At 37.7% G+C, this 23072-nt stretch overlaps 1 protein-coding gene and 1 long non-coding RNA gene across 16 annotated transcripts in view; one reads left to right on the plus strand and one right to left on the minus strand.

Moving 5' to 3' along the window:
- Positions 1–23072, minus strand: part of Trpm3 (transient receptor potential cation channel subfamily M member 3) — an 835737-nt gene that overhangs the window by 158300 nt on the left and 654365 nt on the right. Inside the window, exon 10 of one of the 15 annotated variants that reach the window (XM_074052032.1) lies at positions 922–17842. The exons of the other annotated variants lie outside the window; for them this stretch is intronic. Coding sequence (XP_073908133.1) covers positions 17798–17842 — 45 coding nt within the window. The 3' untranslated portion in view covers positions 922–17797. Of the gene's footprint in view, positions 1–921; positions 17843–23072 lie in introns of those variants that run through there. 15 annotated transcript variants of the gene reach the window in all.
- Positions 1–23072, plus strand: part of LOC141415442 (uncharacterized) — a 200619-nt gene that overhangs the window by 122800 nt on the left and 54747 nt on the right. The gene's annotated exons all lie outside the window — the stretch shown is intronic.

Raw genomic sequence — 23072 nt, forward strand, 5'->3', positions numbered from 1 at the left:
TGACGGTTGTGAATAGTGCAGTAATAAGCTAAACATACCTCCCCATGTGACTGATTTATACTTTCTGGGATGAATTTGGAAAGAGGACATTTCTGGAACAGAGATAAAACCAGGGAGGAACCTAATTTCTCCTCTTCAGTAATGTACTTATGTACATTACTGTAACACAATATTGGAATTTCTGCTCTCTTACTCCAAATTTTTATTGGGCTTTACCCACAGTTTCTGAAATGATCAGGTTTTAAAAATTTTATAAATATTTTGCTAGGTAAAGGAGTTAAAATCATTCTACATCCTATACATACTCATACACCACACACACATGCACACATACTACCCATGCATACATATACACCACACGCACACATACACATAGACACATTTACATCACAGACACACATACCACATACACACATATATACACACACAGCATGCACTCATTAAGCACACACACACCAACTACACAAATGAAAATTTCCAGAATAGTACATGTTTCAAATATTTGGTCTTGTTGTTATATACTATCCAAGACCATCTAGTCTAGATTTTTAGTTTTCAAAACAGGATCATTGGGCCCAGATAATCTATTTACTATAAGAGTGAAATTTAGATTATGATTGATATTGTATCAATAGATAGTTTTCTAATATCTTCTTTTGATACTGGGTTGGTGTTTTAATTCAATATCTGTGAAATCAGAGAACCTTTACTACATGAGATATGTTATATTTTTTCTTGCTAACATATAATGGACTTAGTACAATATTTTAAAAATAAAATTGTCAATGCATACAACCTTATAGATAATGGATTTTTTGAAAATAAAAAATACTAATTATATGTCAAAACATAAGTTATATATTTGTTACTTCTTAATATTACTTTATATTGTATACATGACATAATTTAAAAATATATCATAGCTGGGTATGGTGGTACCCATGTGTAATTCCAGCATTCAGAAGCTGAGGCAGGAGGATTATGAGCTCAAGGCTACCTTGGATTATGTAGTCTAAACCTGTCTCAAGAACCACCTCCCCCCAAAATATACACATACATACATATGTATATATATGAATATACATACATGTTAAACACACATTACATATTTATTACTTATTACTATTACTCCTTATTGCATATTACTATAACATAAGTTTACTATAATAATTACTATATAATAGCTTCTTGTGAAATGACCCACATCATAGATGAATGGATCAGATTAACATTCAATACAAATTTAAATTTATCCTGAGATGTTAAGAGGCCATAGTAGCAAACAGAAGTATAACTGTTTTGTCTTGCTCCATGCAAACAACTTCTGTGTGTGTTATTTTTCTTTTCTTGTTTTGTAATATTGCTAGAAAGATGGACTGATAGTAAGCAGGTCATTTCCCTCAAGGTATAAAAACTTGGCCTAGCTTGGAATGCTTTGGGATCCAGAAGGAAAGAGATGCAGCCCAGTCCTAATAGGAGCAGAACAGCTTGTCAATTTGTTGGTTGAGTTCCCTGGAGGCTCATTCTGATATAATAATTCTAGGTTATAAATCTGGGAGAATGTTTGCACAGGCTAAGGGCCAGTTGTTTTAACAACTGCTATTGTAAATCCTTCATTCCCCAAATAGTTGCTCTTTCTCAAAACCCTTTTTCCTGCACATAGTAAATGCCAGTCATGGGAGCTGTAAACTGCTTAAAATTAGGCATTGAGCTAGTGAGTGTGTCCTATCCCCCCAAAAGACATTTTTTTTACTGTGTATTTCCCAGTATTTTTGCTCTGCCCAAATCCAGGGGCTATATTACTTGCTCTTGAATGCATAGAAAAAGTACTTTTTAATTAAAAAAAATCTGAACACAGATGAGTGTCCAAGCAGTAAGGTAGATACAGTTTTTGTAGTTACCAACAGTCCAATTTCAAAGTAAACCACTTCTGATCAAGTTGCTTGCAAACTATTCAAAAGAAGACAGTCAAAGAGAGAGAAATAGAGCATGTACAAGAGAGAAAGAATGAAAGAGTATTCTCTTTGGTGGTTATAATTGATTTCCAGTATTGTACCCAGCAAAGATTTGGTTCCATGTAAAGAATATGCTGTACCAAGCCCTCTTCAGTAATAGGTCACTGTTTTCTAGTCTACAGGGTGTATAAGCAACCTCACTGATTGTATTGTACTCAGGAAACAGGAGACTTTCAATAGTTTTTTTTAACCAGGGCCAGTATTATATTCACATTAATGGAGACTCTGAATTCCAATGGAGGTGGGACTGGCAGTTCATCAGGGAAAGGCATTCATCACAGATGTCAAGTACAGTCTGAATCTTCATGTTTTTTTTTTTTTTTTGGTCATGCAATCACTTCTTATCCCTGCTCCTTCACTGGGACTGTGTGTTCAGGGAACAAAGCTTCTCCAGTAGGCTTTGAGTAAGGTCAAACTCATGATGCCTACCAGGCTATGCCACTCTCTGACTCAGGAAATTGCCCAACAAAGTGAGTGCACATTCAATGAATTTAAAATTAATTTTATTGTATGAAATTCATGAGTGGGAAGGGCAAGTAGTAAGGGTCATCTTTTCATTATAATGTTTAACAATTACCCCTGTTCAAATGCTACAGAATTATGCAGTCTTCAAGAGATGTGCATAAGTAGTGTTCCCATACAACGCTAATGATTCCACATGGCTCTGCTAAGCAGATGGAGGGTCCACATGCCAGTTAGTCCTGTGGTTTTCCAAATGTTCTCAATAGGGTCATGGCCTCAATGTTAGGGTGACCCCAGCATTAATTCTTGCAAAAGAGATACCTTGCAGAAAGAAGTTTTGAGAATATCATGAACATGAGAGTAGATGTTAACTAGTTGTTTTAACTTGTGTTTCCTTAGAACCAGACACTACTCACTTCTAAAACCATGGCTGGAAGAGCTAAGTTGTACACTTGGTATTTTCCCTTAGCTTATTTTCTTTATTTTTTGCTTGGTGGGGATCAAACCCAGGGTCCTGTGCATGATAGGCATGGGCTCTAACCATTGTGCTATAACCTCAGTTCCTTCCCCTAGTTTAAAACTTAGCCACAAGTTTTCTTTTAAACTTTTTTTATTTATTAGAATATTATAGTTGAACTGGGAGTACATTGTGACATTTTCAAAAGTGCTTGTAATATATCTTAGCTAGATTCATCCCTCCATCTTTCTCATTTATCTCCCCTCCCTGCTTCTTAGAACTTCCATTTTTATACATGAATATACAGTACTTCCACCATATTTGCCCTACATCACCCTCTCCTTATATCCTGCTTCCCTGGATAGGACTTATTTTGCTTTCGTGTTCTTCATTCTTTTTTTTTTTTCTTTTTTGGACCAAGGGTTTTTGCTAGTTGAGATAAGGATAGCTATACAGGGAGTTGACTCGCATTGATTTCCTGTGCATGTGTGTTACTTTCTAGGTTAATTCTTTTTGATCTCACCTTTTCTCTAGTTCCTGGTCCCCTCCTCCTATTGGCCTCAGTTGCTTTAAAAAGATGTTTTGGTTTATGATGGTTATACAGGACATTTCATTGTTATTTCCTTATATATATGTATTACACCCCGAATTGGTTCATCTCCTCCATTATTTTCCTTTCTAACTTAGTCCTCTTTTTATGGTGATTTCAATAGGTTTGACTGTTTCATATTCATATTTGTATAGAAAATATATCAACCATATTTACCTTCTTTCTTTATTGATTCTCCTCCCCACCATTAGTACCCTACCCCCTTAGTGTGACCAGCTTTATCTTCTTGTCATTATTTAGGTCTCTGTTTGTTGTTCAGTGGGATTATTGCCTTGGTATTTTACCAGTAAATGGATTGTGCTTAAGTCAATCGAAACCCCCTCCTCTGCACTTCATCACCCTTTCCCCTATCCTGCGTTGTCGAACAGTTTTCAGTACATTTCCTTGTGTCTTGCTCCTACACAGATGTGATGTATTTCATTATTGTTCACTATCTTTCCTTCTTTTCCTCTTCCTTAAGTCTCCTCTACCAGTTCCACTTTTGGGTACATGTTCAAGGTATATTTATATTTATATATTCAGCCACATGTTTTCAATGGAGGGATATCATTCTGCAAAATAATGGTCAGCCTTAAAAATATATGTTACAGCATGGTACTGGCAGAAAAACAGACATGAAGACCAGTGGAACAGAATAGAGGACCCAGATATGAATCCACATAGCCATGCCCACTTGATTTTTAACAAAGGCACCCAAAACATACAATGGAGAAAATTCAACAAATGTTGCTGGGAAAACTGGATATCTGCATGTAGAAAACTGAAACTAGATCCATGTCTTTCACCTTGTACAAGAATCAACTCAAAGTAGATTAAGGACCTTAATGTAAGACCTGAAACTTTGACCTCAATGTAATTCCCTGAACTAGTGCAGGGAATAGCAGGGAATTACACTGGGTCACATAGGCAGAGGCAATGAGTTTCTAAATAGAACACAAATGGCTCAGCAACTAAGAGAAAGGATCAACAAATGGGACTATGTAAAAAAAAAAAAGCTTCTACACAAAAAAAGAAGATTGAAGAGGGAGCCCACAGAATGGGAGAAAATCTTTACCTGCTATACATCTGACAAGGGATTAATAACCAGAACATACAGGGAACTCAAAAAACTAAACTCCCCCCAAAATTAGTGACCCAATGAAGAAATGGGCAAATGAACTGAACAGAACCTTTTCAAAGGAAGAAGTCCAAATGGCTAAAAAACACATGAAGAAATGCTCAACAACCCTGGCCATAAAGGAAATGCAAATCAAAACCACATTAAGATTCCATCTCACTTCTTTTAGAATGGCTACCATCAAGAACACAAACAACAACAGATATTGGTGAGGATGTGGGGAAAAAGGAACTCTCATACACTGCTGGTAGGAATGTATATTAGTATAACCACTATGGAAAACAGTATGGAAGTTCCTCAAAAAATTAAAAATAGATTTGCCATATGATCCAGCAATTCCCTCCTAGGGATATACCCAAAGGAATGTATGTCAGATTACAATAAACTCACCTGCACATCCATGTTTATTGCAGCACTATTCACAATAGCTAAGCTATGGAAGTAGCCAAGATGCCCCACTACTGATCAAGGGATTAAGAAAATGTGGTATTTATATACAATGGAATTGTATTCAGCCATAAAGAAGAATGAAATTTTTGTCATTTGCAGGTAAATAGGTGGAACTGGAGAACAGTGAAATCTTAAGGTTTGGAAAGCCAAAGGCTGCATGCTTTCTCTCATATGTGGAATATAGACCTAAAGCAAATACAGCAATATTATGAAAAACAAGTTACTCTAAGGGGGGGGGGTGTGTCACCAGCAGGAAAGGGAGGATAAAAGAAGGAAGTTAAGAAGATGAATATGGGTGATGTACTTTCTATATAAGAATGAATATAGAATCTTTAAATCTGTTGAAATCAGTCCACAAGAAGGGGACTAAGGTAGAAAGTAGAAACATGAACCACTTAGCGTTCTAATACATATATACATGAAAATGCCACAAGGCAACTTCCTGTAGAGCTATCTTTTTTTTGTGGTACTGGGGCTTGAACTCAGGACCTTCACCTTGAGCCACTCCATCAGCTCTATTTTTGTGAAGAATTTTTCGAGATAGGATCTCGTGAACTATTTGCCCAGCCTGGCCTTGAACCACGATCCTCCTGATCTCTGCCTTCTGAGTAGCTAGGATTACAAACGTGAGCCACTGACTCACTGGCACCCAGCTTAGAGCTATCTTAAACAAACAAAAACACCTTTTTTTTTTCTTCAAAAACTGAGAACAGGAAGATATAATAGGTCTTATTGAGAGTCCTATTGGGAGTTGGTACCAATGGGAGGGAGGAATATATAAGGAAGGGTGTAGGAGTGTGAATGTGGTGGGAATATTATGTACTCATGTATGAAAATGGAAAAATGAGACCTGTTGAGGCTATTTCAGGAATGGGGTGTGGGGGGTAAAGGAGAATGATGGAGGGAGTGAATCCAACTATGATATATGTTAAGAACTTTTGTAAATGTCACAATGTACTCCAAACACATTAATAATATAATAAAAAAGGGAAAAAACACCACCACTAACAACAAAAGTATGGAAAAAACATTCTTTTATGAATAGAATGAAAAGATACAAATATTTTATTGCTGTGTGAAAACTCTCACTGTAAAAATGTCTACTGCATGATTACAACTATGTTTAAACAAAACAAAATAAACCTAACCTAACTGTAGATATATCTAAAACACCTTAGGAAGAAATTCAAGTAGTTAGTGCTTGTGAGATTGTGGGTTATATTTTTCCTCTTTTTATATGTTTACAGTTTAAAAACTTTTATAATCAACATATTTTTATCAACCTGTATTACTTTCACCATGGAAGAAATGAACTCTATCAAAGCTATATTCAAGTTCAAGATGATTGTTTACTGAGAAATGTGAAATTAATTTGGAATATGAAAGGAAATTCTTATTATGGAAATGAACCACAGAATCCAAGAAAGGCAGCACTGGATGGGACTTAGGCATCATCTAGCTGCATTCCATTTAACTAGGTCATTTGAAGATGAGATTTCTGAGCTGGAGAGTTAAAGAAGAGAGGTGTGGAAAGAACACAGACTTACAGACTTTTTTTTTTATTCAAATAAGCCTGGATTCACATTTTGATGCTGTTTCTTAACTCTCTGTGACCTTTGGGCAAATTACACTGACAAAGTTTAGAAAGGAAAGATAACAGTAATATCTACTTAAAGTAATTTTTAGATATAAATAAAAGAGGTGAATAAGAAAGAGAGAATATATGTATATGTAAACAGATACATAATTATTTATGTATTAATTATATATAACTGTCTAGTACCTAGTAGTTACCCAATAAATAAAGCTTTTAGCATTACTATTATTGCTATGATTCCTTGGTGGACCTGGGGCCAGAAGTATTTTGATGCCATTTCTCTTTAAAGAAGAGAATGATTACTGTCCTTTTTTTTTTTTTATAATGTGGTAAGCACATTTAACATGAGATCTACTCTCTTAGAGATTTTTTTTATTGTGCTGAGGGTACATTGTGGCATTTACAATATATCAAATATATCATCCTTGAATTCACCCCCTCCATCATTTTTCTTTATCTTTCCTCTCCCATTCCTGGAACAGTTTCAACAGGTCTCATTTTTCCATTTACATGCATGTGTACACAGTATTTGCACTGTATCAACCTTCCACACTCTTTCTCCAACTCCTCCACCCTCCCACTGGTACCACCCTCCCCAGACAGGATCTGTTCTGCCTTTCTGTTCTTTGATTTTGTAAAACTAAAAAAAAAGACATTTTTGTTTGTTTAAAGTAGCTATACAGGGAGTTTCCTTGTGAAATTTCCATGTATATATGTATTATAACCTAAATTGGGTCATCCCCTCTATTTTTCTTCTTTCTTAGCAGATTTTTAAGTGTATAATACAGTATCTTTAACTATAGGCACAGATCTCTAGAACATGGAGTTTCACAACTTCCGGTTTCTCCTTCCTCCTGCCTCTGGCAACTACAACTCTTATTTCTCTGCTTCTATGAGTTTGACTATTTTAGATTTGTCAAAGTCTGTGTCTTCCAGTATGAGGGAGGGTAAATAGTTAAGATTGTGGCATGCTTTTTTTGATGGGCAAGAGTTGTGTTAGCATTCTTTGCTGTCTATTCTTCTCCAGCTTCTTCCTCATTTTTTCTTTTGATTTATTGCAAGATTCCTTAAAAGCATTTTGTCTTCTCATGCTCTGCTCCCTCCAACCTCATTCTCTTGTGAATGTGCTACATTCAGGGTTTTTTCCCCTAACACCATTGAAACTGCTCCATCTTGCTGCATGTGGTGGCAGATTTTTAATCTTTATTTTGCCTGAATTTTACTTGATATAGTCTTAAATGATCTCTTGGCTTCCATGTTTGGCAGGTGACAGAATGATCCTTGAAAACCTAAATTAGATCAAGTTATCACCCTGTTCAAAAACCATCCAGTGGATTCCCATCACACTAAGAATAAAGTCTAAGTCTGGTATGGTATTGCATGAGTATAATCCCAGTACTTGGGAGGCTGAGGCAGGAGGATCCTGAGTTCAAGTTCAGCTTGAACTACATAGGGAGATCCTGTCTCAAAAACAAAGAAAAAAGCCCAAACTCTTTGCCATGTTGTGTTAGGCCCCATACTTTCTCCCCAGACTGCTTCTCCAATAATGTCTCCTAACACTAGGTTCTTAACTAATTTTTGACCAGGCATACCAGTCTTCTTGCTTTATCTCAGACCTGATAGGCACACTCCTGCCTCTGTGCCTTTGCACTTACTCTTCCTTCTTCCTGAAATATTCTGTCTTAAAGGTCTTTGCTTGGCAGCTGGCTCCCTCACTTCACAATGTTCTCATCTTAAGTAGCATATCTTCAAGGAGGGACTCTCCAATGCTCCTTTGTATATAATCACTAGCTCTGTGCTGGTCACTATATTAGGTGCTTGGGGACAACAATGAATTAAACCCACCTCCCTCAGGAGTTTACCCACCCCCATTCTATCCCTTCCTACCTCATTACTCTCTATCTACTAATCCTGCTTTTTAACTTTTAAAATTGTAGCCAACACAACCTGGGACTTTCCCATACATTTTTCTTTCATCTTTACTATCTCTCCCCAACTAGAATGTGGGAGAAATGACAAGTACTGTGTTATATCTCCAGCTCCTGGAATAGTACCTGGCAGGTGGTAGGCTGTTATAAATGTTTCTGGATGAATGATTGCAAAAGTGGGTTGGTGAACAGAAGACAACTGCAGGCAGCAGGCAGCAGGCAGAGGCATCACTTTGCCATGTGTGACTTGGATGGGCACTCTAAGTGGAATATGAATGAGTTCTCCAAGTTGAGGCCTGCTCCACAGATGCCATGAGCAATTCCTGAGTACATCCTGGACTTCCACTCAGTGTTTTATAATTTGCTATGACTGATGACTTGGCTTTCAAAAGGGGTGCATTTTCTACTTGGATGTTTTTGCAGTGAGTGTTAGTTGCATATGTCCATGTTTATTTGTGTACAGTGTGTGCTGTGCCTGGCATCTGCTCTGCTTTCTGCCCTTCTGTGAGCCTGTGCCCCTGGGGCATCTGGGAGTTTGTAGTCATGTTATAGGTGGCTTGGATAATCCTCCTTTCTGAGCTCTTTGGCTTATCCTATTGAGACTGAGAAAACTACTAAGCTTGGCTAAATTGGGAGAGTGAAAAAATCAACCCACACAAGGAGATAAGACAGCTGCACTGGGGAGGGAGAGCTTCAGAGGACTGATGATAGAGGAAGACAAAGAGTTTAAAGCTCATGGATGGCAGATGGTTGAGGTCTGGTTAGAAATTGGGTTGTCAAGAAACATTTTGTCTTAGCCAGAGCTGGAACATTGGCATTTAAAGCTGATGACAAGTCCTGGCAATCTGAAGCTCTCTCTGTGTCAGGACTGGGGTACATTCCATCACTCTGCCCTTATTTTTTTTTTCCCATAATGGAACTTGTAAGTTGTCCTTGTGAGGCCTGAGGTTGGGATAGTGGAGGTGTGTTATCTGGGCACTGTACCTCTCCCTCAGAGCACTCAGTCCATCCAGGGTGTCTCTCTCTGATTCAGGGCTGGGTGTGGTGGGCCAGGACCTGGTATAGTGAGGCACTGGAAATTCAGGTATTGAGAGACAATTTCCATGGGACTCATGGAAAAGAAGCTAGTCACTGAAGGTGACTTTCTGAGCACAGTGTTTCTAGAAAGTGCTGTCTTCAATGGCTCATTTCTTAAGTTTTCTGTGAACATGCTTGTCTTTGACAATCTGAAATGGAGGCATGGGGAAAAGAAATGAACAAATAAGAAAAAGAGCATTAATGAGGAGCATTGCTATTCAATTCTTTCTCCTTGTGATTATCCTTCCTTCCTAATATGCTCTCTTTTTCCTTAGAGAGCATCAAAGTGAAAAGAGCAAAATATTTGAATGAGACATATCTATGCTTTGATATTGCTTGTTTTATTTATGGTTTTGGCTTAGGCAAGAAACCTAAATTCTCAACCCCTGGTTCCTTGATCTATAAAATTACAGAAAAAACACCTATTACATGGGATTGTTTTGAGTCTTGAAAGAATATGTTCAGCTGCCTATCGGAGTCTACAAACAGTAGTTTTAAAAAGGGGATGGGGGTAGAAAATATAGCTTATGGTACTTAGGCTTTATTTATTATAAAACTCCAGCTCCACTTCCTGCCTCTCTTCCTGCTTCACTTCAGTTCCAGTCAGCCTGTCTGACCTGGGAGGTTTAAGACTGGAAATTCCTTCTCTCCCTTGCTTAGGGACCTGACCTTCCTCCCACCTGGAGCCAGGTTGGCAGGAAACAGCCTGAGAATTTGATTCCACCCATTTCTGATCCCCTAAGCTCTGTGCTACTGGTTTCACCTGCAAAACAAGGGGTGGTGCTTGAGTGGTAGGAAGGAGCTAAATCATGGTTGATTTGAGTGACCTGAATGACCTTAAGCACATCCCTTACTTGCACTAAAGAGTTTTTAAATATAAAAATAGGATCAACATTTCCATCTTGTGGCACTGTGGGGATGACAAAAAGGACAAAAAATAATCTGTACTTTAGGTATTGACTCTTCCCTTCTCCTCTTCCAACCTCCTCCCTCAACCAGCGATTCCTCCTCCCTCTTTTTTGGTCTTGTTACTGAATGGCTCATCCACAGTGTATGCAAAAATCCTGGAGTATGGTAGTAAAACCCAAACAGTCATTCTCACCACTTATTATAAGTCATAGTCAAGTGCTTGAAGAAGGACATGATAGCAACATGAAAAATCAAGTCAGTTGGAGCCAATTTTACTTAATTGTCCTGTCTCTGTGCTTCAGCCTTGACCTGATGCTTCATTTAGTGGTACACTTGGAAGATGAAGGGTTTCCTATCAGTGAGCTTCTATATTTTTTTCCAGAAAAATGAAGCAAATGATGGTAGATGATGGCAGGCCCTGTTTAGGCCCAAAGGCATGATGGGAAATAGAGTACATAAGTGGTATTGGGATGGAGACCAGAATTTCCTTCCACCAGAAAGTCCCAAATGGGGGTGCTTCTACCATCTTTCACATTCAGAACATAGATTACATCATATTCTCTGGGGGGTGGGGGTTGGACCCAGGCAGGGTTAGTTTTTAAGCTATCCAGGTGATTGATACGTGCAGTCAAAACTGAGAACCACAGATGAATGATTTCTTAACAACCAAACCTCTGGATACTTCAATGTTTCTATGAATTAAAAAAAGGGAGATAACTACAACCATGTGGCTACCAAGGATAATGTTGTGGCCTACAGGGACAGAGGTAGACAAGGTGTTGGTCAAGGTGTGATGATCACAATGGAAGCCAGAGTGAGGCATGAGCACTGACCACCACAGCTGACTAGCCAATAGTGGAATTGGGCAGTAGAATTTGATTCTACTTGATTTTCTTGAAAATATAGAGAAGAGGGCAGGTGACAAGTAAAAAGAAGGAAAATGCTATTAAACATAAAGGAAGCAAAATACTTAAATTCCCTTCAAAGCAGAGGACGCCCAAGGAAAAAAGCAGAAACAACCCTAAGATAGATGATAGAGAGATAATGGGAAAAACAATAGTGTTTGGGTAGTGTATGTCCATTTGGATGCTTTTCTCAAGTTCAGGTTCGGTGAAGGCAGATGACAAATTAGGGGAATGATATATTGGGCAACATGTGGTCAGCATCAGGGGTAATGGCCTTGGCTGCAACCTTGGAATTTGATGAATGTATTCATTTAAAAGCATCACTTTTAGTAAGAGGAAGCATGAATAGTGATATAGAAGGAAGTATGAGGGGGTTCAAATGATGGCAGGTGTTTTTTATGCACTGTTAAACATGGAAGAGAAAGGAATAGGCATCTGGTTTTAAGACCTCTAATTTACAAATAACCTAGTTGTATAAATGACTTCTACATCTCCTTCCTGTCTATTTCCCCCTGAACCCTTCACTGTCTCAAAACACTTCAGGTTGAAAACATGATAAAATTCATACAAATGCAAAATTTCAGCAACTTTTGTGAAACTGGAGTGTGGAAGAAGGCAACAACCTAGGAAATATCTGTTTTGTAAAAGAAACTTCTAGATTTAAGTCCCCTGGCCTTTAGTCAAATGAAGTCTTACTGGAAAGTGTTAGGGAACCAAAACAAATTTCAAACAGAGAGAGTGATCTAGAGTTTCATGTACAATATCCATTTTACTCATGGTGAGTTTGGAAATGATTTGAATATAAGAATTGACATCAGAAGGAGATGTCTCAGAAGACATAATCTATGTGGCATCCTTACTCCTGCATTTTCCCCTCCATTTTGTCCCATTACTGCAAACTCTAATTAGTGGTTACTTTGGAACAACATGTGTCTTCTGTTGAAAGTTCACATATGTTAGAAAGGTCAAAGACCTATCAGTCCCCCACACTCAATAATACCTCTGGCCTCCACCCAGGAGGGGTTTCTTCTTTGTGAGGAAGTGGAATTGTTGGAGGTAGGAGATGGATAAAGGTGGAGGAGGAAGAGGGGAAAGTTCTCTTACGGAATCAAAATGGGATTTGGAGGGCTCCTGGGAGCAATGCTACAGAGGAGGGAATAAATACTAAAAACAAACTTTGTTCAAAATTTTTGTCTAGAGTCAATGCTATCACAAGGAAGGGAGCTGCAAGTGCTTCCTTCTTTCGTACTCTATTTTCTGCTTTCTTGTTACCTGTCTCTTTATAAGAAAGGAGAATTTTGCTTAATTACTTTTTATAAGATAATAGATTCTGATGTGTAAATATGTCCATGGATAAGCTGATCACTCTGAAATTCATGATTGAATATTTAGTATTAAAGAGATTATTTCTACAAAAACTGTTAATGAAAAATGTGGAGATTCATAGACTTGAAACTTGCTCAGAGAACATGGCACCTGTGAAGACTGCAAGGAGTTTAAGAAACATTTACAGCTTCTATACTTCTTACTTGCTGTCATGGAGAAGTCCCTAATACATGGTTCTTAACTTTTGGGATTTATTGATATCTTGTGAAATCTGAACATTGTGTGTATTCTCCCCATGAAAAGCATATACACAAAATCTTGCATACATTTTCAGAGAGTTCACAGAACTCCCTAAAGACTTCCTGGTGCTTGTAGGACCCAGTGCATTTAATATCTATATGAGGATTCAAAGGTTTTCATCTCTCCTGTATAATACAAATAAAAATGCTGAAGAGTATGTGTTCTGCCTCTGTACATTAGGGAATCCATCAAACATCTATAGTGCTGGAAAACATGGGGCGCTCCATGATGGAACAACCCTATAACATTCTTGCTTAGTGAAGGATTTAGGAAATGACCATTTCTTTGTATTCATTCTTATTTATTGAACACTAATTATGTGGAAAGACATTGTGTTAGGACTTTTAGGGAATACAAAGATGTATATGACCTGGTCTTTTTTTTTAAAGTTACATGCTGGTTTTTTTTAGCAGCCTAACAATATAGGATTTGAGAGAACATGTTCTGGTCTTATTTTGTATAGGTTCAAGTCCACATTTGTCCTTCAGCTGTGCAAGGCTGGGGAAGTCACTGTGCCTTGGTTTCCTCATCTTTAAAGTGCAGGTCATACTCAGGGTGACCGTGCAATTTGTTGTCCATGTCAGGACACTTATGAAAATGAAAGAGGTGCCATTAATAGTCACATGGGCCACAAGCATGAGCTGGACTATTTTGGGTGAACAAGACACATGACACATCTTCCTTGAGTATGAAAATGGTTCTAAAGATTACATGAGGCAACACACGGGGATGGATAAATTTTACCTGCTGTGATTAGCATTATGGATACTCAGAGGAGAAAAAGTGGTTTTTGAATTTAGAGGATGGAGGGATAATTACTTCTTAATATCTGACATTTATTTGGGTTATTGTTTGTGTGCATGTGTGTGCATACAAATTGAACCTAAGGCCATGTCACATGCTAGGAAAACACTGTACCACTGAGCTACATTCACTGTCCTATTCGTGTTCTTTATGGACTATTAACTCAAACCAGTGAGTGAATCAATTAAATTAGAACTCCTGAAAGACAGTCCTTTTGTGAGCATGTTCCACACTGTTGTGTTATCTCTAGTCTAGTCCCATCTTTCACAGCCTGCCAGAAGTTTCCTTGGGTTCCTCAGAGTGATCTCCATCTTTGTTTCCCTCTGTAAAATGGACACACACACATTTATTTATTTGTTTTGTTTTGCAGTGCCAGGATTTATACTCAGGGCCTCATGCTTGCCAAGCAAGCACTCAACCACTGACGCCACTTCAACCCTTTTATTTCTTTGGTTATTTTTGAGCATTGGTTGTTTATAAGGTAGAGTCTTGCATTTATGTCTGGGCAGCTATCCTATTTATGCTTCTTGCATAACTTGGATGACAGGCGTGTGCCATCAGGCCCAGCTATTAGTTGAGATGGGGTCTCAAGAACTTTCTGATCAGGCTGATCTCGAACAGCAATCCTCCTTTGCCTCCTAAGTAGCTAGGATTATAGGCATGAGCAAAAGTGTCCAGCTTAAAATACAGATATGAATACTGACCTCAATGAGGTTGATTTTAGTATCAAATAAGGTAAAAATGATCTTTGTTGAGTTTAAAGTACTGTATAAACATCACCACCATTCATCAGTTACAATAAAACATTTGAGTGCTTATGTTCTCTGCATATGTTCATTCATTTAGTCCTTGTAATTAATCTCATAATTTAGATATTATTATTTCACTTTCCTGGAGTATAAAACTAAGGCCTGTGGAAACTTGCCCAAATAGCTTCCCCAATATTATTCCTTACATGAAAGATTGAGGATTTGTAGCGGGCAAATAGACTTTCAGGTGTGTAACAGTCTTATTTATCCGAAAGTTTCAGAACCTCGAAAAACTTAACAGTAAGTCATCATATTCTGGGAAATATTTTTAAGGGAGCTATATTCCTTCAGTACTCTATGTAGTGAATACTTGTGCCTTTTCATCCATTTGGAACACAAGTTTAACTTTTTCATTCTGAAAGCAGAGCTCAGTCACTGTTGACAGTCCAGGTTTATATCTTATAAGAATGACTCAAGCTATTGGTAAGAGTTGGGAACTTTGAAGCATCTCTCCTGCCTAGCCAACTAGGTTCCCAAATTCCCCTGCTTCCTTTAAAGAGTCCCCAGGCATTTGCTGATGAGTTTAAAGTGACCCCAGACCCTGTTCCCTTATATATACTACTGGTTGCTATGTATGCTGTGCTTCTCCCTCTTTCTATGATGGAGGACCACCCTTCCAATTATCTGTAAATACAACCTTTAAACTTGTTACCTGTTATGATGGTGTATTGAATTTGTGTCTTTTATTGGAAGAACTAGGGGCCTAGGTTAAGTTTTTCCCTCGGATGGTGAGGTGGAGAGTCACAAGTCAGGCTCCTGACACCACAGCAATGCTCAGAAAGGTGTAAACAGCTCAGACAAAAGCCACCAAGAGTATTTGCTAGCATAAACATGTTTCTCATGGAAGAGTCACAGGGCAGGGTTGCTAGTTGCTTTGCTACTGGAACCCCAACTTAGGTTGGGGCCATCAAAACACACTTTACCTCATTAAAAATGTTTGGACTTAAGTTATATTTCTAAGATAATATTCAGATAAAATTTAAGTAGTTTAAGAATAATTCAGTATCTATCTCAAAGAGCAACACTGTGCTGGAGAAAACCAGCTTCTAAACTTGATCCATGACTTGATGACCATAAATCCTTTTTCAGCTGTAAAAGTTTTCTTCTTCTCATTGGAGGCCTGTTGAGCTTGTTTTTCACATGTATTAAATAAAATTTGCAAGAGGCCACAGATTTGGGCTGAGCACCTGTCCTTGGCCCCAGAAGACCAAACCTTATGTAATTTAATCATAGTAACTGAGCTTTGATTGATTACAGGAGTCTCTATAGCCAATCAATAAGTTAAGCTATGACAAATTTACTGGTTGACTGACTAAGCTGTAGCCAGTTAGGTTGTTTCTATGCCATACTTCTGTTATCCTATAAATGCTGTCTGATATGTTGCTAACTGAAGTTCCTAGAACCTTCTATAGTTCTGGGAGTTGCCCTATTTGTGAGTTGTTGTTTGTTTACTTGCTGTATTTTGTTTTCCTTTACTCAAATGCTACTAACCTTAATTGGTCTAAGGAATTTTTCCTCTTAACACATTTGACATACTAAGCCCCATCCAAGGCAGAGCTTTAGCAGCCCCTACCCCTCCTGCCACAGTGCAGGTACCTGGCAAGACCTCTGGACTACTATTTTCTGGTTGCGTTGGGGATCATGGGTAAGTTCTCTCTCTTTGGATTTTAAAGTCCCATGGATTGTATTCTGAGGTCTCTGAGCTTGTTTGAGCAAATTTTTGATCTGGATGGGGTTTGGAAGTTACAACTGAAACAGGACTGGGTCCTGTAGTAGAGGACTGGGTCAGATGAAAAAAAACCTAACTGGTGTTCAATACAAGTAGGTAAGGTTACTGGAAGATAGGAGATGAGGGGTTCCTCTGGATCCACAGAGTCTAGAACTCCACCTTCTGGAACTCCATCTAGAGTTGGATGTAGAGAGAAGGTAAAACCTTGGTGCAGGCACTAGAGGTCAGTTTGCACTCTGAGAGGGCATATGACCTTTTTTTGAGGTTGAGGGGGCTTGTGATATTTGCCTAGGTCATAAAGGAACTGAACTGTGTCCAGCATTTGGAATTCTAGCCAATTTTGTGTATAAAATTCTTAGAAACTGTACTTTATTTTTAGGGAATCTTACCTGGAATAACTTGGAATTTCTGTGACCACCAGGGGGAAGTTTTAACTTGGAGTCTTTTTTGGGCATAAAGATAAAACATACATAGAAGCAACACACGCATTAAAAAAAAATCAGTACACAGAGGCTAAATGTTGCAAAAAAATGTTTAGAAAAGTTTAGACATTAGGTCAGTGGAGTTTGCACTTTAATTCTCTTTATGCCTTGCTTGAAATCTTTAGCTTAGAACTAGAATGAAAGGTATACTAGTCTGGCATGGAAGATGACTTTTTTTTTTTTCCCCAGTGTTAGGGAATTAAGTGCCTATCCACTGAGCTATACCAACTACTACAACTATGCTGGTTTTGTTAATGAGCTCTGCACTGTCCTCAGTAATTTAGGTAAGAGAATACTGCTGGCTTGGTAAGCCACCTATTTTTGTGATTTTTCATACATATTTTTAGTGAAGGACATTTATGTTGGTGGAGGAAGTCTGCATTTACTGAGGGTCTTCTATGTACCTGGAGAAGGGTGAAGTCATTAGAAGTGTTTAGAGAAGGCAAAAGAAAGGGTTGAGTCTGTATAACAAGCCCCCATGTTAACTGATCTAACTTAATAGGTTTCTTACTTATGCTTTGCTTTGTCTGGGCAGGTAATGAAATTTAGGCCTGAAATTTGATTATGATGAGTACCTAGCTTACAAACCTCTAGGACAATAATCAGGCAGGTTCATCAAGAAATGGACAAGGGTCCTTTGGCTAGACCCTTTGCTGAAATGGTCAGGGGATTGAGAAAAAGATAAATCCTCAGAGTAGATTTTTTTTTTTTTGGTGGAGGGGCGGGGAAGATGCATGGGTGTTCTACTGTTAGAATAGAAGATGATTTGTCACAAAGTCTGCCTGGGTGTAGTGAAAGTCTCTAACGTCTTGATCAGAGTTCATTTGCAGGGTACTGGCAAAGGTTGTTTCTTTGTTGGATCTGTCTGTAAGAAAAAGGAAGAAAACTTAGAAAGTCTTGCATTTTGCTTTTTTTTTTTTTGAGTGCCCTAATCAATATAAGAAAGCAATATAGTCCTGAACTACTTCAATGGCTAGCATTGTTTAATGAACAATTCAAGCACAATTGTTAAAATAAATTCAGTGAATATAAGTGTGATGGAAGTTTGTAGATGAACTCATGGTTTCATGAGTCTTTATCAGAGGCTTGAAGTCTTGGAGTGATGTGGTGAATTAAGTGGATGAGACTTAAATGTCAGTCATTTAAATAATAAAAATAATAAAACTTGCTCCTCATTCTGCTTATCTTCTTTGTTGGAGGAGGAGTCTGACAAAGACAGGATAAATATGATTCTAACTAGTAGGAGATGCCCCCAGTTTCTCTTAATGATTGTTTATTAGAAAATGTTCTGAAGATAAAATGCTGTTCACTGATTTCATTGAGAAAATATGGAATTTTGAAATTTTGAAAATGAATATATTCACTTAGTAGATATTGACTGTCTCCTATATATAACACATTCTAGTAGGGTCAAGGGTAGAATGACAGCCAATGTAGGTGTAGTTGTTTCTCTCCTGGAGTGTTATTATAGAAACAAAGACATGCATTCCACAGCATAAAAAATATAATTAGTAATTGTATTAAGTACTATGAAAAGAAAGGATTGTTCACTTACTATTACCTGTACTAATATCTGTAATAGATAAGTGGCTGAATTTAGCACCTCATGTCAGCCATTTTTGTTGCCACTTTGTACCAGACATAGAGCTAGTCTCACAGTTTACTGTTTAATAATGAATAAATTAAATGGTGTTCATCAACAAAATGCCCATACAAATAAGTTCAAATTTGGTTACTTCTCAGGTGTTCAGTAGAAATTAAACATTACTGAGAGTTAAAAATTCCAACATATATCAGTTAAAACTAGAAATAATCCTTTTTTTAAGGGAAGTATGAAAGGTGGGTGTATTTATTGTTATTGTGAGGAAAAGAGCAATTTTATCTAGTTTGAAGATTGCTCAAAGTTATTTCAGAATGAAGGAAGTAATGATTAACTAAACCAAATGGTTAAGAGCAGAAGGTTTATGGAAGCTGACTCTTAAAAAAAGAATTTTATATGTGACCAGGCTGGCTAAAATTAAAAGGGAATTATAAGTTCTTCTAAGAATTTATCATTATTGTTAAAAGCATATGAAAAGTTAGAATTTGGTTCCCTATTTTGTTTTTAAATCGGCAGTTTTCTTAGAGAACTGCTGTGCTCTTAATAGAAAAATGGAGCTTTTCTGGGTCCTTTGATCACTGAATCTTCTCTATTGAAAAGCAGGGACTTTTTCCATGCCTGTGTTTTTTTCTTTTTTTTTTTTTTGTATTTGTTTTGAAGTCTTTTGTCACTGAGGTTGTCACTTTGGTTAAATGAATGATGATTATTTCACAGTGACCTGTGATTCTATTTTGATCAAGAGTTTTACACCTTTGTTTTGACAAACTTACTAATATTAGGTTCTAGATTAAGTCTTTCGACTTTGAACTAATTTTGGGACATTCCAGAGGAATCCTTAGAGTACCTGAAAGAGATATATATTAAATGAATTATACTTATTTGATGTATTAATTTATGTGGGCAACATTGTCAAATAATTCTACATTTTTAGGCTATATTAGTACAGATGTATTATTGAAATGTGTTGCTGGAATTGTATGAAATACTTAAGACATCTGACGTGTGGAGCAATTCTACTGGTCATAACTCTGGTTAAAGTATGGAATGCAATAGAGGTGACTGAATATCCTTGTCAGTTGTATTATTATTTTAGGGAACCATGGTCAGATCTCTAACCATAGTCATGGTTGTCATTTAGTTATTGTTTTGATTCTTTTCTAAAGAAGGCTTTGGCTTGCTCCTTTGTTATCTGAGGGGTTACATATTTTTTTTCCAGTGGTACTTGGTTTGAACTCAGTGCATCATGCTTGCAAGGCAGGCATTCTACTACTTGAGCCATTCTGCCAGCCCTTTTTTGTGTTGGGTATTTTTGAGATAGGGTCTGATTAACTATTTGTGTGGGGCTGGCTTTGAGCCATGATCCTTCTGATTGTTGCCTCCCGAGAAGCTAAGATTACAGGTGTGTGCCACTGGCACACGGCTCCATTTTTTTTTTTTTTATTGTACTCTTGTCCACTAAGGAGGGAAGATGTAACCTGAAGATGGGAAATGGTCACTGGGTCAAAGTATAACTCATTGACGACTTTAGCTATGACTGGGAAAAATACAAGGGAAAAAGAAAATATCTGCCCTTATTCTCTGATTAGACCTGCAGTTACTTGTAGAATAACATAATGTAATTAACAACCAAGTGCTTTCTAGGAACCACACACTTTGCTAACGTTCTTATTCATGCTAAGATGCTTAACTCTCCCAGCAGTGTAAGGTGGAGATGTATTAGGCCATCATTAGAGATGGCTCCAACTTGGTGCTGAGACTTCAGCCTGCCAGGTGACATTAACCAACCCTGCTCGTGATGTTAAGAGTGAGACGATGTTTCTAAGTAAGAAACACTGGGCTTTGCATTTGTTTTTCAGCTATAGAATGCCTGTATCTGAAACCTCTTTATTTAAAAGTCATACTTGCTTGTCTTTTATGAATCGATGAAAGGAGGTGCCCTCATTTTCCTAAATGTAGTAAAAGTTGTGCTTGGACACCAGCATAGTCTTCCAGTCTGCCCACAGACATGATAACTCTCCCTGCACGGATTGTAGTGGAGTTGGGCCTCCGCAAGCTCATTGGAGGGCACAGACACCAGCCTTGTGTTTAAGGGAGACTCATCTTCTCCAGAGCCCAGAGCCCTTTTGCACAGAATGGGAAGCTGTCTTAACATATAGATTTTCTTAGCCTTGCATTCAGTAGGGAATATAGGACATATGAAACTGTCTAACCAGTCTTAAACTTTTGGTATATGGATGTTCAGCTTATTGGGGTTGAAAAAAAAAATCAAAGCTTAGTCTAGACCAAAAAGGAGGAAGTCTTAGGTATGGCAAATCCTAGAACCCACGGATATTATCATTCTATTTTAAATCTGAGGATTCTGGGAATTAGCACAGGTAAGCAACTAGAGTGAAGAAGCCAGAATTGGAATCCAGGTTTGCCTGCTTATAAGCTGATTCCTCATAATTGTTGACTAGATAGATTCCCACAGGTCCAAAGACTTAAAAAGATGACTCTGAGTCAAATCTAAGTTCATAAACCAAATCTGTAACTCCCTACGGAAATATGCTACTGTTAGTAGAGTTTTTAATGAAATTTATGGCTACTGAATATATATCATTTTCTGATAATGTATATTCATCTGAATTTATTCATTCACTCACTCATCCATTAAATGAAAATTTGAGTGACTGCTATGCGTATGCTGTGGTACTAAGCACAATGAGACAAAAGTGAGTGTAGGGGAAAATGAATAATGAATTAGACACATTCAGTTTTTAAGAGCTTACATGGAAAGTTAGAGATATACATCAGTAGCTTAAAGTATAAATGTTAAGCACCTTAAGAGTTACAAATAAAGGAGTTAAATTTATTTCAGGTGTGTGTGTGTGTGCGTGCAAGGAAGTCAGTTTGGCAATGAAGGGTCCATGAAGAAGAAATGGAATTTAAGGCTGGAACCATAGGCAAAATATTATACTTTACGTTCAAATGAGGGATGTGATTGGCTCTGTACTTCTGCAAGAAGTATCTGGCATTACTATAGCAAGCAGATCAAGTTTTCAATCATGGCCTCTTTTTCTGTGACTAGTAAGTTCAGAATAGCTTTTACATTTTACAGGGTTGTTTAAAAACAAAGAAAAATGTTACGGAAGGTATGTCCAGGATATAAAACTAAGTACTTACCGTCTGCCTCTTTACAAAAAAGTTCACCAACCCCTGCAGCATATAGGATGAATTGATGGTAGAATATGTGGTTATAGAAAGTCAGGTTAGTGTACAGACTAGCAATAGTTTAGGAAAGGAAAAATGGCAGTGTGAGTGACAGCAGGAGCTTGCAGGAAGACAAAACTGGATATTTGTGCTTCGATGATTTGTCTCATTTAAAATAGTAGCAGAAGTCATAACAGCAAATGAAAGGGAAAAGAGCCAAGACTTGATCTTTAAATGTCTTATGCAGCATGAGGAAGAAGAAGAGGAAATAATGGAAAGAGAAAGTGCACTGTAAGAAGTGACAAGCAAATAGAAAACCAAGAGTCTAAATGGAATCCATTGGAAAGTAAGTTTAAGAGTGAAGAGGAGGTTGTCAGTGTCAAATGCTGCAGAGAAGTTACTAAAAAGGATGCAGAAGTGATGATCTAATGTCTTTGCTTTCATTTATTCCATTAGCACATTTTATGTCTTTAGCTTTTCCTTGCCTGAAGATGCCCACCCAAAAGAGAATGTGATGATAATGAGGTATTAGAGCTTCAACTGCTAGAGTGCAACAGTCACCTAGCCCAGAAGCTCAGCTTCGTAGGTTGTGTATCCGTTATATTCTAAGTAAAGATAGACACCAAGTCCCCATATGTCTCCCAAACTATCTCTTCTCCATGTCTACTGGTGGATGTTTATATTATTGCTGTGGTCTTAATATCTGTGTCTCCCCAAATTCATATGCTGAAGCTAAATCACCAAGGTGATGGTATTAGGAGGTAAGAGATTTGGGAAAGTGATTAGATCATGAAGTCTTTACTCTTAGGAATGGAATTAGTGTCTCTATAAAAGATGTCTGAAGGAGCTTACTTGCCTCTTCTACCATGTGAAGATGCAGCAATAAGACATCATTTATGAGAAAGCCCTCACCAGGCACTGAACCTGCTGGCACCTTGAACTTGGACTTCCCAGACTCTAGAACTTCCAGCGATGAATTTCTGTGGTTTATAAACTACCCAGTTTACAGTATTTTTTTCAGCTCAAATGAAGTAACACCTCAGTCCTTGGAAACCTCTTAATTAATGGGGTTTGAGAAAAATCAGTTCCTTTTTATTCCTCTGTGTCCTGAGTTGAAGGAATGGAGGAACATATGCAATACACTTGTTGCAATGTTTGCTTTTGATTTTGGAGCTCTCACAGCAAATGACAGTTACATATAGGAAAGTAACTAGGATGGCCATGTTACCATACCAAACAGGTCATGAAATAAATTACAGAAGTCCCCAACAAACCAGAAGATTAAGATATTAAGTTTATGATAAAT

This window comes from Castor canadensis, chromosome 13 (assembly GCF_047511655.1).
Source record: "Castor canadensis chromosome 13, mCasCan1.hap1v2, whole genome shotgun sequence".
Taxonomy (NCBI): domain Eukaryota; kingdom Metazoa; phylum Chordata; class Mammalia; order Rodentia; family Castoridae; genus Castor; species Castor canadensis.